The sequence below is a fragment of the Haemorhous mexicanus genome, chromosome 1, assembly GCF_027477595.1.
Source record: "Haemorhous mexicanus isolate bHaeMex1 chromosome 1, bHaeMex1.pri, whole genome shotgun sequence".
NCBI classification, from domain to species: domain Eukaryota; kingdom Metazoa; phylum Chordata; class Aves; order Passeriformes; family Fringillidae; genus Haemorhous; species Haemorhous mexicanus.
In genome coordinates this window covers 131,684,559-131,701,137 of record NC_082341.1, presented here as the reverse complement: position 1 = coordinate 131,701,137, position 16,579 = coordinate 131,684,559, and the positions used below count along the sequence as shown (strand labels likewise).

Genomic DNA, 16,579 nt, shown 5'->3' with positions numbered 1-16,579 from the left:
GTGTTCCTTAAAACTTCAAAATTCCTTAAATAAGAATGAAAATAATATGAAAAACAGAAAAATTAAATAGTACCTTGCATTAGGCAACCAGCTGTGTATTCAATAAAAACAAAGAAAAAATCTACATGCGATCACTAATGATCCACTGCAAATACTAAACAGGAAGAATTCTATACAGCTGCCATTGATGCAACAGAGCATCCTCTAGTATGTGGCTGTTGATACATATGATCACTTACAGGAAAATTACTGGAATTTCAGGACGAGACAAAATGCATATAATTCTTTGTGATCATGTTGCCCAAGCAATTATAAATATATGAGGAAGTAGAAGTCGTTCACCTGCAGTACTCTGACCAAAACAGCAAGGTTATTTCTGTAATCACTCATCCAGAAAAACACTTGACTCAAATTTATCTTTGTTTTTCAGCTCATATTTTTGTTACATGTTTGTCATGGTTTAGGAATAGTGTTCTCCAATTTAGTACTCCCACTAAAACTGTATGCCTGGTCCCTCTCCCCCTTCAACAGGAGGCACAAAAGGCAATGATCACAGGTAAATTGCTCATAAGAGCAATTTACTGGAAACAACAATGAGACAAGAAGAGGAACACTAACAACAGCATTGCTAGTGACAGAGGGTGTGAGAAAAGAAGTGATTCACATGGAAAAACTCCCCACTAACAAAAAATACCAGACAGCTCCCTCTGCTAGATTTTCTCAACAGGAAGGAACACCTTTCTTCCCTAGAAGTAACAGACCTTTTATCCCACTCCCAGCAATTACCTGAGACTGTATAGAATAACATGAGTCCTAGCCATGCCCCTCCCAGCTACTGCAAAAATTAACCCTGTCCAGGCCAGAACCAACATTTATAGAAAGTCTGATTACTGAAAAATCCATTTTCAAAATGTGTATGATGCCAGTACTATTATAAAAAAAAGGTGCACTGAAAAATAATGATTGGATTGCTTTCATTTGTTTTCCATTCAGCATAACACATTCTTTGAGTTTAATGATCGTTTGGAAGCTATTATGGAAAAAGCATACATCTACAGGTATGTGCTGATAAAACTCAAGTAGCATGCAAAGCTTGGCAAAGAATGCATTTCAAATGATTTCATGAGCTGTCAGTTAAGCATTGGGTGGAATATGATACATCTTTAACTGTTTCATTTAAAGAGTTTTTTAAAATATCTGCCTTTATGGCAATCATTAAAATAATATATATATAAGGCCTCACTTATGTATTAAATCTAGCTCAGTTCAGCTGGCCTGGTTCTGGCAAAATGTTCCCCGAGCTGAAGCTTCTGCCAAATTTAATTGATCAGCAGTTTCAGAAATTTTTTTTACTGAAAGAGCTAAAGAACACTTTCTTTAAGTTGCTAATAGTGGTTCCAAATCCTCAGAAGCTGTTTATTTGTACTTAATAGGAGTTATGAGCCTGAGCCTGTGTCAACATTTTTCTTCAAACATGCTCTCCCCATGAACCTGGCATATACAGAAACTTGATCCTGCACTGCACTGACTGCAGCTGCAATGAGGATCAATTCAGCACAGTTCACAAATAGTGATTATAACCATAGCCTGCTGAACTGTGTTCTCACCTTCTGCAATGACAGAAAGAATTTTGGATCCAACTCAAGTAGTCCACAGACATAGCTATGGCAAGTTTCATAGGCTCCTCAGCTGCCAGTGAGGCTGCTAAGATCCAGTGAACCCATCTGCTTTGTCATCATCATTGTCAATGTCATCAGGACTGGTTTACCTTGCATAATTCCTACACCAACAAATCCTTTTCCCTATCCCAGTTTTGGGGCATGCATTGTTCCTGTCTGTTGGTGCTGTAGAAATATGTTGGTCACCATCTTATTTCATTTCAGAGATTATTGCCCTTAAATAGTACACTTGATATTAATACATTCAAATGAGATACTTTATGAGATTTTAAAACAAGACAAAGTTCAAAAGGAGGTTCAAATATCTGCTTTTTCATTTTTTCATGTACCTGTGAAATAAAACAAAACTTAAAAGTTTGAAAGTTCTACTAAAATATTTTTGAGATGCTGACCTTCACAAAACTTATATTTACCTCTCTTTTAACTTATGGAAGATTCCATTGTCATTTGATTTGGGTTTTCTTTGGTTTGTTTGGTTTTTTGATTTTTTTTTTAATTATTTTGGTTCAAGAGAGGACTGAATTTCCACAAGATGAAGAAATTTCTTGTCAGTTTCTGAATCTCTGCCTTCTTCAGTTTCTAATTTCATTTTTTAAAAAATGTGCCTTCATCTGCTTATGGTGTTTAATTTTTTCTAATATTGATAAGAATTTAAAATTAATGGTTTTAAAATTAATTATTTTACATATTATATCCTTTGCTTTTTGGAGTCATAATTCAATATTTTTTCTGTATCTCCTATAATACTTGCAGTGAGTATTGAGAGATACAGAACATATAATATAGATAATATATAATATTATAGACAATTCTGAATCAAGTAATTAGCTTTTATGTAACCATACTGTAGTATGTATATGGATTTCAAAGAAATAGGAACAAATTTAAAACTCATTTTCACCCAAATAAAGTTTTTCAAGGGTCAGAGTTTCACATCATTATGAAAATATGGAATGGGAGATGAACATTCAAAGAACAAGTTGTAAAGGGCATGCGTATATCCTCAAGCTAGACCAGCTTTGAAGGATGTGATGTTTATTTACATGTCAAAAACAGGAAAGATGCTCATTTGAAAAGGCTAAGACACACAGAGCAAGATCTGACTGGTCCTGTAAAATGTATGCAGCAGTAGAGCCAGCTACTCTGCCCTGTCAGAGGTTTTTTAGCGTGATATTGGTTAAGAACTACAACTGTGTTTGCTGCTTGTGTCTTTGCTTCCTGGCCAAAGGTCCATTCAGATCTCCACTATTAAATCACTTGCAGAATGTAAACTGCAGAATCTAAATGTTTCAAAGTGAATCTATTTTTTGCTTCATGCTTCAGAAAACACTGACTCCTGGTTTTCTCATTGACAAATGGAGAACAGAGGTAGTTATAGAGGACAGTACAAGCAGGAGCTAAAAAACCTTTAAACTGTAGCCTTTTTGTGCAAACTGCTATATTTAATCTTAATGTGGCAATCTTGCTTTGGTCTGAGATTGGTATAACCACACTTTGAGCAATAAGGCACCAATTAACAAGATAATATCAAACTAAATTTCTACAGCAAGTGGGATTCTCTTTTCAAACTAACTAGTTTGAGTTTGTAGAAATAGAGCTAGTAGGAGTCACTTACATCTCATTGTGATATAGTCAACGTATGTCTGGAGAACTATAACACAGCAAAGTTTTCTTGAATCTTCACTCAGACCTCAGGAGTCCACTTTCATGGATTCAAACTTGAACAGAAGATCTAGCATGGAGAATGTTGCAAGAATACAAGATCACAACAGCTCTCTGCTGTTCTCTGTAGCTTGAAATCCTAAACAGAGATGTCCTGGAAGCACACCAACTTTTAAACAGAGAAATAGCATTCATTTGTGAGCATCATAAAGAAGAAGAATACACTTAGGTAGATTATCTAATGGCATGGAAGGGCCAAGGAGGGCATAAAAAGGCACCTGAAGAAGCAGCAAAGGAGTGCTTAATGAAGTAACCACAGAGATATTAGTTCCTATTACCTTTGTTTATAGACCCAATTTAGTTAGATCTTATTAAATTCTCAACAAACCACTTACTCATTTATTCGGTATTGCATCCTGCATTGAATTCTAGCTGCAGCAGATAAACTCATTAACTATTGCCATGTGTTTAGGCAAGTCTTGCACTTTTCCTGCTTATTTAGCCCCTGCTTATATGAATATTTCAAAAGAGATCTAAATCCAGGAGACATTTCTTTTGATCCCCATGCTCTGAACAGAGGTTACACAATGAGATCATTATTGTATTAAGCAGAAAGCTGCTTGATGCTTAATCATTGGTATTCTTCAAAACACCGGCCACAAGCATAAGAACTGGGATTAGGAATGATATAACTCCTGCTGTAGTGACTAAATCATGCTATTTAGAGGATCTACTGCAGGTTTTATACTAGAGGTCTTGTAAATCAGTTAATTTCTGACCTCAGACATTTCTTGGCTTTTGTGCACAAGTCTAGAGCCTATCTTGGATAGAGTTTGGGAAACACAATATTTTTTACCCTGTACCCTCATAAATATAGCTTCAAATTTCTGGAAATATTCATAGCCATTTAAAGAAGTGGACAATAAACTCCTCAGGGAACCATAATTTAAAAATTACCCCATGTCAAATATTCTAGGGAAGATATTTATTTGACCTTGGACACATGTGAGAGATGGGTAACTGCCAGCTATTTTTTTCATAGACTCAATACAGGTGGGGAACCACTTAGCTAATGCTTAACATTACCATTGTTAATCCAAAAAAGTTATGGGCTCTATATGAAAAAAAAAAAAAAAAGGAAAAATTTAAGTTGCTTTACAGGAATCTGTTGACTTTTATAGGGTCATTCGAACAACTGGATACTTGCTGTTTATCTTGCACATTAATGCATGCCTCTATTACTGGGCTTCAGACTATGAAGGAATTGGCAGCACTAGATGGGTGTACGATGGCGAAGGAAACATGTAAGTCCTTTTCTTTTTCAAGAGATTTTTTTTTTTATTATTTTGCTCATTCCTGCCTCCCCATCCTTCTCCCATGCCACTGCTTACTTTTTAAGTGCTTGGATAGCAAACTTTTAGTATCATGACTGCTGATAAGCAGCTTTCAATACTAACACATATTTGGAGGCCAGGTGCAGTGAATAATCAGTTCACCACTTTCAGCTTTTATAGGTTTATGAGTCAGTGCTAAGTGCTGTCTTAATTAAACATTTAGAAAGCAACAAGGGTCATAAATTGAACTTGCCTATTGCATATGCATGTGGGAACTGTCAGAAGGATTGTATAGCAATCCCTCAAAGGAAACACAGGGACAGTTTGGGAGGTTTTTTTCGTTGTCACACAGCATTGTGTCATTAAAGTGCAACATTTTAGTCCCTCTACACGATGGTGATTGGTCTGAAAAAATTCCACCAGCTCTCTCTCATCTTTTAAGAAGGTCATGTTTAAACATGTGGCAGAGTGTCTTCAGAGGAAACTAGTGGATTTTGGCACAAATTTCCACAAACTCCTTGTGACAGAACGGGTTGGGTGCAAAGGACCATTTATTAAGATAATAGAGGGGAAGTAAGAGAAAAAAGCAAAATCATAATATTTTCTATGTCTAGTTTTGTAAAGATATATCTAGTAGGTTCAATTGTATGAAATTTCATTTCTTTCAAAGGCTATAATATAGTTACAGCTACAGAAGCTCCATTTGTTCTTTGATTACATTCCTTGCAAAACCACATATAGTATCCTACTGCTGTCATAAATTGCCCTCTAAACAACTTTTCACCTTTCGCTTGGACGTGCTCCTCTTGTTTGTAGTTTTGTCAGACTTCACAAGTTTGGTGTCAAGTCACCTCTTTGAAGAGCAAACCACACGTTATGTAAACCAGCACCAATTTTTTATATATAGGGTTATCTCTTGAAAAAAAAAAAAGACATATCTGAAGTCTCCACACACCATTAAAATGCAGCTTGAGTACTGAAGTCAGACATGTGCAAGCAGGATCATGGAGCTTAGCGGAACCATTTATGTAAGAGAAGCTATGGATGGGTGTTTATTTGCAGGATTGAGGTTTCCAGAAATCTGACAAGAAAAATGCAGAAGCAATTTCCATTATAGCTCTTTTTTTGTTAATGTGATTCTTGGGAACACTTGCCACATACCCAAAAAGTAAGGTACATAAGAATAAGAAACCTGCAAACTCTGAAAGTAGAGAGTCTTCTAGTTTTTAATGCTTCTTTAGAACAGTCGAGAGAACAGGCAAGAAAGAATTTGTCTGTTTTTCACAGAAAAAATATTTCACCCTTTTCTCAGAAAAACAATTGGTCAAAATTATTTACTGGCTTTACCAGAGACAATGCCTTGTGCATTCACAGTGGCCAGGTTTTCTAATATTTTGTGCTACTTTTTCTGTGAGGAGACAAAAAAAAGTTCTCAAATGAAGTCACACTGCAATCACATGGAATTTAGAGCAGATTTCTTTTATAAAAAGTGATAATAAAATGATAATTCAAGTTCTTCATTAAACTGAGATTCTTAAAAAAAATTCATGTTTGGATATCCAAATAGCCAAATACAAGAAAAACATTGATCTGTTGGAATGAGTCCAGATGAGGCCACTAAGTTAATCACAGGGCTGGAGCACCTCTCCTGTGAAGACAGGCTGGGGAAGTTGAGACTGTTCAGCCTGGAGAAGAGAAGACATGGGAAGAGCTTATAGCACCTTCCAGGACCTAAAGGGGAGCCTACAAGAAGGCAGCACAGGGAATTTTTGCAAGGGCATGCAGAGATAGAACAAGGGGGAATGGCTTAAAACTGAAAGAGGACACATTTAAATTAGATATTAGGAAGAAATTCCTTACTATGAGGGGAGTAAGGCACTGGAGCACATTGCCCAGAGAGGCTGTGGACTCCCAATCCATGAAGGTGTTCAAGGCCAGGCTGGATGGGGCTCTGAGCAACCTAATCTAGTGGAAGGTGTCCCTCCCCATGGTAGGAGGGTTGGATCTGAAAAATTTTTAACATCCCTTCCAACCCAAACTATTCAATATTTCTATGATATATCCATCTAAACCTCATTAAGACATTAATCCACTTCATCTTGACAATTGTTTGGTGCGTGTACGATTTTATTCTTTTGCCTGTATCTAACTCACACTGAAATATATAGTGCCATGAACATGGAACCCCAAAGAGTATTCTACAATGAGCTGCATTTCATGAAGTATAGCTTTGTATTCCACTAACAGCAAATGCTGACTATGTGGAATAGTGATTCCCTTAGAGAACTAGGCGTGACATAAAATCTAATCATCAAATGTTTGAGGATTTTTTCACACACAGAGGCATTGTGTGAACATTAGTTATAATTGGAGATGTAAGTGTATTTAAACTTATCAGACAAGATACTTCTAGGTATATTCATTTATAAGAAAGCAGATATAAGAACAATTTGTAAGCAGAAGTGACTAGTACTGCAGCATATATTATGGAACAGCAGTGAACTTATAATTTTTCTTTCACAGAGCATTCAGGATTGACAATATTTGAAGCAAAATATGCCAGTAGTCTCACAAAGAATGGTAACATATTCAGGAAGAATATTAGGGATACATAACTACTTAGATAATTTTGAAAAATGACAGTAAGCAGTTTGACAAGTAAACCAAAATTCTAGCTGTCTCGGATTTCATTGATTCACAGAAAATTATCTGGCACAGATTTAGTGGCCCTAATGCTTTATCTGGAATTCCTGCTTTGTCCATAAAATGTTGCTAGTTATGGCCAAAGCCAGTTCTTAAAAATGTCAACACTCCTAGGATTTTTTTTCCTTTTCCAGGCTAAAAAGAATTAACAGACAGTAGTTCCCGTTATTAGTTTGATTACATACATGTTCCTGAACAGGCACACTAGCTTGTGAACTAAATCCATAACTAACAGCCATACACAACATTCAAACCACAAGCAAAATTATCAAAGTAGCTCTTCTGCAAATTTCTTCAAGCCCTACTCTCTTCTGGTTCTTGTCCAGGCTGTAAAGTGCTGGTGTCAGTCCAAGATTTGAGCTCTTTTTGCATAGCAGCCCTCAGTCAAGGCCTCTGACTTGAGATATAAAAGGCAGTCAACTTTACCTATGTGCAACACACCCAAATTAGCCACACAGGCTGTTTCCAGCATTAAAAGAGCACAGCTTGAGTTAGGCAAGACCTCAGTCCCTCCTAAAGCAGAAGCACAGAATCACTAATGCTACACCAAAGTGTAGAGTGTATGCAAGGACAGTAGCAGATATTGAAAAGGTCTCTTAAGTGGACAATTTCAACTATATGTATTTATTTACAATCTAATTTAACTACCTAAATAAAAGAGCCATCTCCCTAATTCCTGAGGAAAATGCACAAATCTTTTTTCAGGGATTCAACGTAATGTCATTGTTCTGAATTTTTCCAAGGGAGTATCTCTCTTTCATCACTGTTCACAGAGAAACTAAAACTAGGGATCTGAAATTCTCATGCAAACCCTCCAGGTCAGCAGTAAGTTTAGGGAAAACAAATAATTTCACTTTGCTCATGGTGTACGTCTGCTGTTTGCAAGTCATCCACAAGAAGTCTGCAAAATTCTCTGGCAAATCTGAGACATCTATTTTCATCCCAAACATGTTTCTCTGTAGTGTGCTGCCTTCCTGTTCTGGGCACAGACTTAGTGGATATCTCTAAGTCCCAGAAAATGGTCACTGTCAGTGTCTAGAACAAATCCACTCCTTTGGTATGCATTGCCCAATTCTCAGTGAGACTGGCAAATCTTGAAACATGTCGTGTCCTGTGGCTTTCAGCTGTGCATTGCTCTTGCAATGGGTCTGATGTGTCACGATCTCAGTGCTTGCAAAGACGGTTTTGTGCCGCCAGGCAAGCTGTGAATGCACAGCCTAGCTCATATGTCAGACCTTCAGACTTGCTACCCACAGCCATACTTTTTAAAGTAAAAGCTTTGCAGTTTGCTCTGCTGTGTCTGAGTTTATCAGACCCACAGGAACCTGATGAACACACCACTCTAGAAGAAGTACCAAGAAGGAAGTCATTCATTTATAAAGGCTGCTGCTTTCCTCTGCTTAAACTCATCCTGGCTGTAATCTGAGAGGGGTCAAACATGATAGGCCTGAAACAATGCCTCCCTGGGCTGAAATGAATATGTGAATGCCACCTTGAAAGCTGAGAGAAATATGCACAAAGACGTGATTTACCTGCACTAACCAAAACCAGGAAAGAAGTTTCGTGCACCCTGAAATGGACTTTTCTGAACACAGATATTTCTATTGGCATAATACTACAAGGTATCTTATTTGCAGTGTTTCTGAATGTTTTCATACCTATGAATTTTTTTTAGGTAAAAATCTAGTACTTTGATTGCCTGAAGGATAAACATACTCTCTATGATGTGCAGAGGAAAAAATCTCTTTCTTGTCTCATGACTGTTGTTTACTTCAACAGTAATTTTATAGCAGGCTGGTAAGCCGTAGAGTGAACAGTGATAGTTTCCAGACACATGCTGGTAGGAAGCACAGCTGCTAATACTGTTGAAATAGGAGTTGTTTTTTCTGGCTTTCCTCAAACAAAATTTACAATCTCATTTCCCCCCTTGTTAGGGAAGAAAAAAGCTGCTCTGTATTTCAGCTGTGCAACTTCCATTTCAGATTAAAATAAAAACAAAAATGCATAAATGGAGAAAACATGTTCCAAAGAGATAGAGAATATCATGTACCTTGCCAATAGAAAGTTTCTTTTGAAGTAAAATCACAGAAGAATACAGTATATTAACCAAATCTCAAGAAAGGGTAAAAAAGATATTAAAAAATCCTCACATTTTGGACATACAACACTGCAAAGAAGAATGTGACCCCTAAATTGTTCTGAGGAGCTGCTTTCATTCTTTGTAGACATTCCCAGAATAAAGATTATATTGTCTGGCATGGTGGAGTTTGCAAACTTGGCACACAGAGCCATTGAGGGTGAGTGATTTGCTTAATTACTTTTTTTCCTAAAGTAAGTACCACAGAAATATTGCTAATTTCTTTACTTATATTACCCAATTATACATGTTTCAAGCACCACAGCATTCTCAGTTATGGCAAATCAATATATTAATGTGCTTTACATAATTCCCCTCAGCCCAAGCTAGAAGCATCATTTTATGCTTAAATCTGTAATTCTTCCAAAATGGACCTCAGTCTTTTTCTTATTATTTGTTTATGCTACAGAAGTCTATGAAAAAGCTGCCACTTTGCTAGAAACATGCATATGTGATTCTTTTTTATCTCAAGTGAAAATATTAATGTGGCATAATCCAGCAGTTCATTTTGCATCCCTAACAAGCAAAAATATTAAGATAGAAAATATGCAATGAATTTTTTATTTTAGGACTCTGAACTAAAATGGCCAGTTCTGACTGTTAACATCTAAAACTAGAAAACTGTGGTAAAAGTGATTATTTTTACTGTATTTTCTTAATCTGCAACCAAGAAAAAATGGGACTTTGTAATGAAAAGCACATAATAATTGCTTGGTAAAGCCTCGTATTTTGGGTAAAAAAACTTGAAAACACTTTCAAGTGATTTAGGAAAAAACAAACTTCATTGGAATTGGTTGTTTTTGTGAGTTAATTTTCTCATATTTGCACAAAACAGACCTTGCAGCTGTACTATTACATGAACCTCGTATTATAGTGGAGTTCATATCTTATAAAGAGAGAAGTCTGAAGTACACCTAATGTCTGCAAGCAGACCAGGTGTCCTCAGGTTCAGAGCAGGCATGAGAAGATGCACATGAGACTTTCTATTTCAAAACAATCTCCAAAAGTATTTCTTCTGTGTCTTAGTGCTGGGCGTGGGGGGGTGTCTGGGTTTTTTAATTATTATTTAAAATGCAACAAAATTCAACACACATCATTCAACATCATTGCATCAGAAGCAGTAGTCACAGCTGAAGTAATAGAAAATCCCAGTTTATAATTAAGGGAAATGAAGTTCCATTCCTAATCATCAGCAAAGATGAAGTCTAATTGTACAGAAACTTGAGAAGTCGAATTCTAATCAATAGCAGGCTTTTAAAAATATATCTAAACCAATTACTTGTTTGCTCTGAAAAGAAGGAAATTATAGCATTCTCCCAACAATAATTTGAACTAGTTATTCCCCACAGCAATGCTGCATTCCTTGTGTACCATGTTCTGAAAAGTGATTTAAAACAGAATTTTAGACATGGCAAGGCACTTTTTTAAAGCCTTCTGTCCAGGTCCTTTGCTGCTTTCATAAATTTGTAGTAGAAATACACGACTTGAAGGCAAAAGGCTCTGTAGTGAAAAAGGCAAGATTTTGTTAAGGTGACAGAAGGAGTTGTGGAGACCAGCAGCTGGGAGATATTAACAGAGAAATCAACCTTTCAGTGCTGAATTAGTGGTTCGGAAAAGCTGCATTAACACACAGCTTGTGGAAATGTGTAATTTTTTTGACATAACCAAGGAGGTAGAGCCACTGAAGGGTGCTCAGAGGCAGGGTGGAAGGAAGACCAGCGCAGCAAAAGGAGTAAAAATGGACACAAGAAGAACAATATTGCATTTGTCATTCCCACCATAGGGCTTTGCACTGGTGTCATCACACTAAAGCCATGAAGGGGACCTTCAGGTGTTTGAGCATCTACTGTGCTGCTACAGAGACACTCTGGGAAGTCTCCAACACTTTTACACTGCTTTTGACCATCTTCACTGGTAGCATTCTAACACTGTAATGTCCATCTTGGCACTTCTGCACACAAGTCTTCTTTAATGCTACCCAGAATTACTAGAGAACAGTAAATTTTAGCTGCATGTCCCATACATTCTTATTCTTCTGTGAGTGAGGATATTCAACTCAACCTGACCTATGTAATTGTATCATTTATAAATTCACAACCCTTTATAAAATGCTGAAAGTCCTTTGGACTGAAAAGCATCACTGAAAGGCCCAGCTCAGGTAGGCAAAGGCTTAACTTCAAACACATCAGTAGCTACAGTCTAACAGAAATGCTCTTTGTACCCACAGGTACCTGAGGTGTTACTACTGGGCAGTTCGCAGCTTAATCACCATCGGTGGCCTTGCAGAACCACAAACCCTGTTTGAGATAATTTTTCAACTGCTGAATTATTTCATGGGTGTCTTTGTCTTCTCCAGCTTAATTGGTCAGGTACATAAAAAATCAGTAACAAGTTAGATTCAAATTACTGTCATGTAGTGATAATATATTCAATTTAATGGGCTTTAGTTCTGAGAAAAAGTTTCGTTTCCATCCTCTATTTTAACGTCAAACATACTTATTTTTCTGATCGATACACATGTTTAATCAGTTCCCTGTTTTGTAGCTCTTTTGCACACCAGCTGATTAAAAGCCAAGCCTCTGCAGGACACAGATGAAACTATGTATGATTCCTTTTTTTTCCTTACTCATAGCCAAGGAGACAAATTCTTGACATTCAAACTATACTTTTAAATCTGAAATAAAAATTGTGATTGTTGAATAAGTCATGCTCAGAATTACTACTGATAGGATTCTGTTAATGGAAATCCCATTATTTTTGTCGAAATAGAATTCAGGTCTCTTCCACAAATTACAATATATTTGTCAATATGAAAACTAACTGGTTTTTATTTCTCTTAGTTCCCATTTGGCAGAAGGGAAAAAAAAAAGCCCATAGCACAGCAAATCAGTTATATTTCCAAATGAACATAATTGAAATATTTCTAGTTTGTAACTATTAAACTTGGGCTTTAGAACATGGGTTTTAAAACACATTGCCTACAGAAAAGTAAATGCTGAGGATTCTGAGTGACACTGTTCCTTATGAATTTCTGTAGAAACCATTCCAGACTTTTTGATTTCTCCATGTCTGTTATAAAATTAGTTATTAAAAAAAAAAGAAACCAAATTAAAACTGAAATTTAATTCTTATTTTGAATATAGCATTTGAAAAGTTCAATCAAGCAGCTAGAGACTGCATATGTATCTTGTTCTTCAGAACTGTAAGAAGGGGTCACTGCCACTGAAGAGACTCTTCCTTACAGGATTTAAAATTCCTCCAGAATAAACCAGAATTACCAAAAATAAAACATATAAATATCAACATACATATAAACATTTAAGTATAAACATATATATAAAATATTTCTTCTGGAAAACTAATGAATTCAAGTATATAGAACTAAACTTCAGAGTTTGCATATTTATAACTTTTCCCTGAATTGTTGTAACTATCAATGAAAGCCTCATTTCCCCAGGAGGATTCTACAGATGACTTTTTGTAACTTTTTGTGTAGTCATTTGCAGTCTCAAACTTTAAGCCTTAACACACAAGCTGCTTCATTGCAGTGTGTTTGTTATAATTCCTGTTTACAAAGAACCCTTAAAATTATTGAGTTATTCCTGCTTTAGCACACTTGCCTAAAAATTGTTCTTCCCATTGAAATCAACTGCATTTCTGTAATAAAGAGCAAAATTCAGCCTATGGCACATTAATCCTTGGCAGCTGCCACATGAAGCCATTCCACTAAAATCGCATCTTATTCTTTTGAAGAGGAACATCTATGAAAATTAACTCATCCACGTTCTTAAAACTGAATCCCATTTGAGTTGAAATGTTAAATGATGTTCCTGCGCTAAAAGCTTTAAGGTCACCTTTCAGCTCTCAGAGCTTAGCACTGATCTCAACTATTCAAACAGCAGCACAATCTTAGCTCTAGTGGTGTCAGAGGATGCTATTACAGAAATTCAGCCCAGTTTGCTTTGCTTCTGGACTTGCATTGCATGCCAAATACAGAGTAGCTTTACTATGGATTTTTAAGAAAAGTATTATCTACAATTTGCATCCATGTCCAGAAATACAAGACATAAGAATAAGCTAAAACCTGGAAACAATTCCTCTAAAATCATGCTACATATCAGACAATCAGACTAATTCTGTAATGTTTCTGGAAAAAGCGGATGAAGCACCAATTCAAAACATGCAGCTGAATGCATAATTTTTTGCAAAAAAGTGTTTTATTTCATAAGTTACTGACAAGATAAAATCAAGACTATTTTTTCTGAAATGTGTGGTAACAACAATTGATGTTTGCAGATGAGAGACGTAATTGGAGCAGCAACAGCAGGGCAGAACTACTTTCGTTCCTGTGTGGACAACACTGTCTCCTACATGAACACCTATTCTATCCCAAAATTGGTGCAGAATCGTGTTCGAACGTGGTATGAGTACACATGGGACTCTCAAGGAATGCTGGGTGAGGATTTCCAGTTCCAGTCACTTAGCATGTCTCAGTGAGAGTGGTTGTACAGATACAGATATAGGGTGAAATTCACATTTCTCCTTCTCTGAATTGTATGGGGGAAGTGAGAGAAGGCTGCTCAACTTACTTTGGAAAAGAAAGAAACTACAAAGCAATATGATTCTTACTACTCCACAAACTCCATTCATTAATATAATGTTTTGGAATAATTTTAGACAAGATTTATTAAGCATCTTAGTAAAAGCATATTAGCTGCTTCCTCACTTGAACTCATAAGTGTTAGAATAACTCCATAAAGTTATTTTTGCTCATTTTTGTTCTCATTCCTTAATTTTTTTTTTCCAGATGAATCAGAATTACTGGAGCAGATGCCAACCAAAATGCATTTAGCTGTTGCAATTGATGTGAACTTTGCCATTGTCAACAAAGTGGACTTATTCAAAGCAAGTAGTTTTACAGGAGAATGCAGAAATATGTGGTATTCTGTACAGAAACCTTGTTTTGTACATCTTGCAACTCTTAAGTACATGTTTGTTAGTTTGCAAGGCAAAATAAGTCAAAGAAATATCTCAGTGAATGGAGACATCATAACAAACCGAAGTGCCTGCATTTGGATTTCTTTTGTGTCGATGCAGTGATCTTGAAAGAAACAAATGAGATTACAACAAAGTCCTGTTATGACCACATCCTATAGCTGATGGTATGGTCAGACTGTGAGTGAGTTCGGAGTATAACTCCTCTCAACACTCAGAGAATAATCTAATTTTTGACACAGTTCACCTTGCTGTGGCCACCCAGGTGTGCCTGAGAGATCACGCATGCTCTATGTTCTGGCAATGTAACGCCGGTGTAGAGGATGCTGCATCTCAGTTTTTGTGCAAAGGAGCTTTCTCTTTACTTACCATGGTAGTTTTCCAGAGCTGATTTTTAAATGTGTACTTAAAATTGGATTTCTGGGACAAAAGCAAGGAGACCCTGAATTTTTAGAAGTACACACAGAAAATTTTCTTGTTAGGATATTTGTAAGAAATCACATGATACACCTATATAAGAATTACATGGCTCTACATTTTTTCCTACATCTACTGAAGACATGGAATTCATAGATTCATATGAGCATTTGACAGAATCTGTTGTTTTCCCCTGGACTGGTTTAAAAAATAATCCCATAACATCCCCATAAAAGACACATAAAGCTCTGAACATAACACTAACTGAGCTTTCTCAGAAAATCTAGATGTACAGAAACTCACGTTATAAAAAAATGAAAATATGTTTAACCTATAGAGAACTTCATCAGTATTAGAAATAACAATTTTCAGTCCTTTCTAAGCTCTAGTAGCTGATCTTTATGGTGTTTTGAGTTTGCATTCCAATTATGGAATCCCTGGGTTATTCCTGTATTGTTGGCTTTGGAGGCACTAAAAATCACTTTTAACACTGAATTAGCAGAGTGACCAACTCTTTTTTAACAGGGCTGTGATACCCAGATGATATATGACATGCTGCTAAGGCTGAAATCTATTGTATATTTACCCGGTGACTTTGTCTGCAAAAAGGTGAGAATTCTTGTTTTATTCAAATAGGAATTATGTGGTTTAGAAAAAGAGTTCAGGTATCGGTCAACAATGTCCTTGAAATAAACTTAATCCTGACTGAATTAGAAAGCATAAAATTAATTAAGCTAGTCTGTGTAATAACAACAAATATGCTCTCAAATTTCAATCTAGAATAAGACAATATGAATTTTATTACTTACATTACCAACCATGAAATTATAGTAATATGGGAAAGTATTTAACGTAAATATGGCTTATCTAATGATACCTCATAAAATTTTAATATTTAAAATGGATCAAACATAATGTTTCTATACTTCTATGCATTCAAACCCAGCCTGCAGGTCTCAGCCTATCACACTTTGTCTGTGCCTCATTTGTGTACTCAGACACACTTAAGTAGAATTATTTAAGAATGTAAAACACACACTTCATCCCGTAGGCTCCTTCCAGCAGGATCTGCTCTGCCTTCGCTCACAGCTCTGAGCCATCTCCAGGTTTCCAGCTGAATGCTATCACACTGTCTCTTAGCAAAGATGTCTATCTTGTCTCAGCTTTTTGGCTTAAATCTGGCTAGACAGATAGTTCACAGGTAAATAGCTCAGCTTCTGACCAGGGAGCCCATGTCTCTTTCCAGAAGGCATGTAAACATAGGCAAAGTCAGATGCAATCAAAGCTTGGGGGGATGAACAGTAATCCATACTACTACTGCTCTGGCAAGTGACCCACAGGTCCCAGCACCTACACAAGTGACCATCAGAGGCCCTTAACTTGTCTTCAGCAGTTCTGGTCCAACGTGCTCACTAAGGTTCTGCTCCCTCCCAGAGTTAAGCTCACAATCCTCCTCCAGAATGCTGGGCTAGCTCCACTGACTGCACTGTGCAGAAGTTAAACATTTGTGAATGCACCAAAGGATCTTTGTGTCCCTTCAAAGACCAACCCCAGAACTGCTAATTGCTATTGGCTAAGAAGAGTGGAGGAGTAGTTTGGTGTGTTTGCTTATACAATGCACAGCATGAAAGGATCTCAGACTACAGCTGGGA

General features: G+C 36.6%; 2 protein-coding genes across 2 annotated transcripts in view; one reads left to right on the top strand and one right to left on the bottom strand.

The window, feature by feature from the left end:
• Positions 1–16,579, bottom strand: part of CPNE3 (copine 3) — a 71,017-nt gene that overhangs the window by 12,252 nt on the left and 42,186 nt on the right. The window lies entirely within an intron of this gene.
• CNGB3 (cyclic nucleotide gated channel subunit beta 3) overlaps positions 1–16,579 on the top strand; it is a 60,278-nt gene that overhangs the window by 33,617 nt on the left and 10,082 nt on the right. The window contains exons 9-14 of the mRNA XM_059863251.1: positions 994–1,058; positions 4,523–4,645; positions 11,743–11,884; positions 13,812–13,971; positions 14,323–14,420; positions 15,453–15,536. Coding sequence (XP_059719234.1) covers positions 994–1,058; positions 4,523–4,645; positions 11,743–11,884; positions 13,812–13,971; positions 14,323–14,420; positions 15,453–15,536 — 672 coding nt within the window. The remainder of the gene's footprint in view (positions 1–993; positions 1,059–4,522; positions 4,646–11,742; positions 11,885–13,811; positions 13,972–14,322; positions 14,421–15,452; positions 15,537–16,579) is intronic.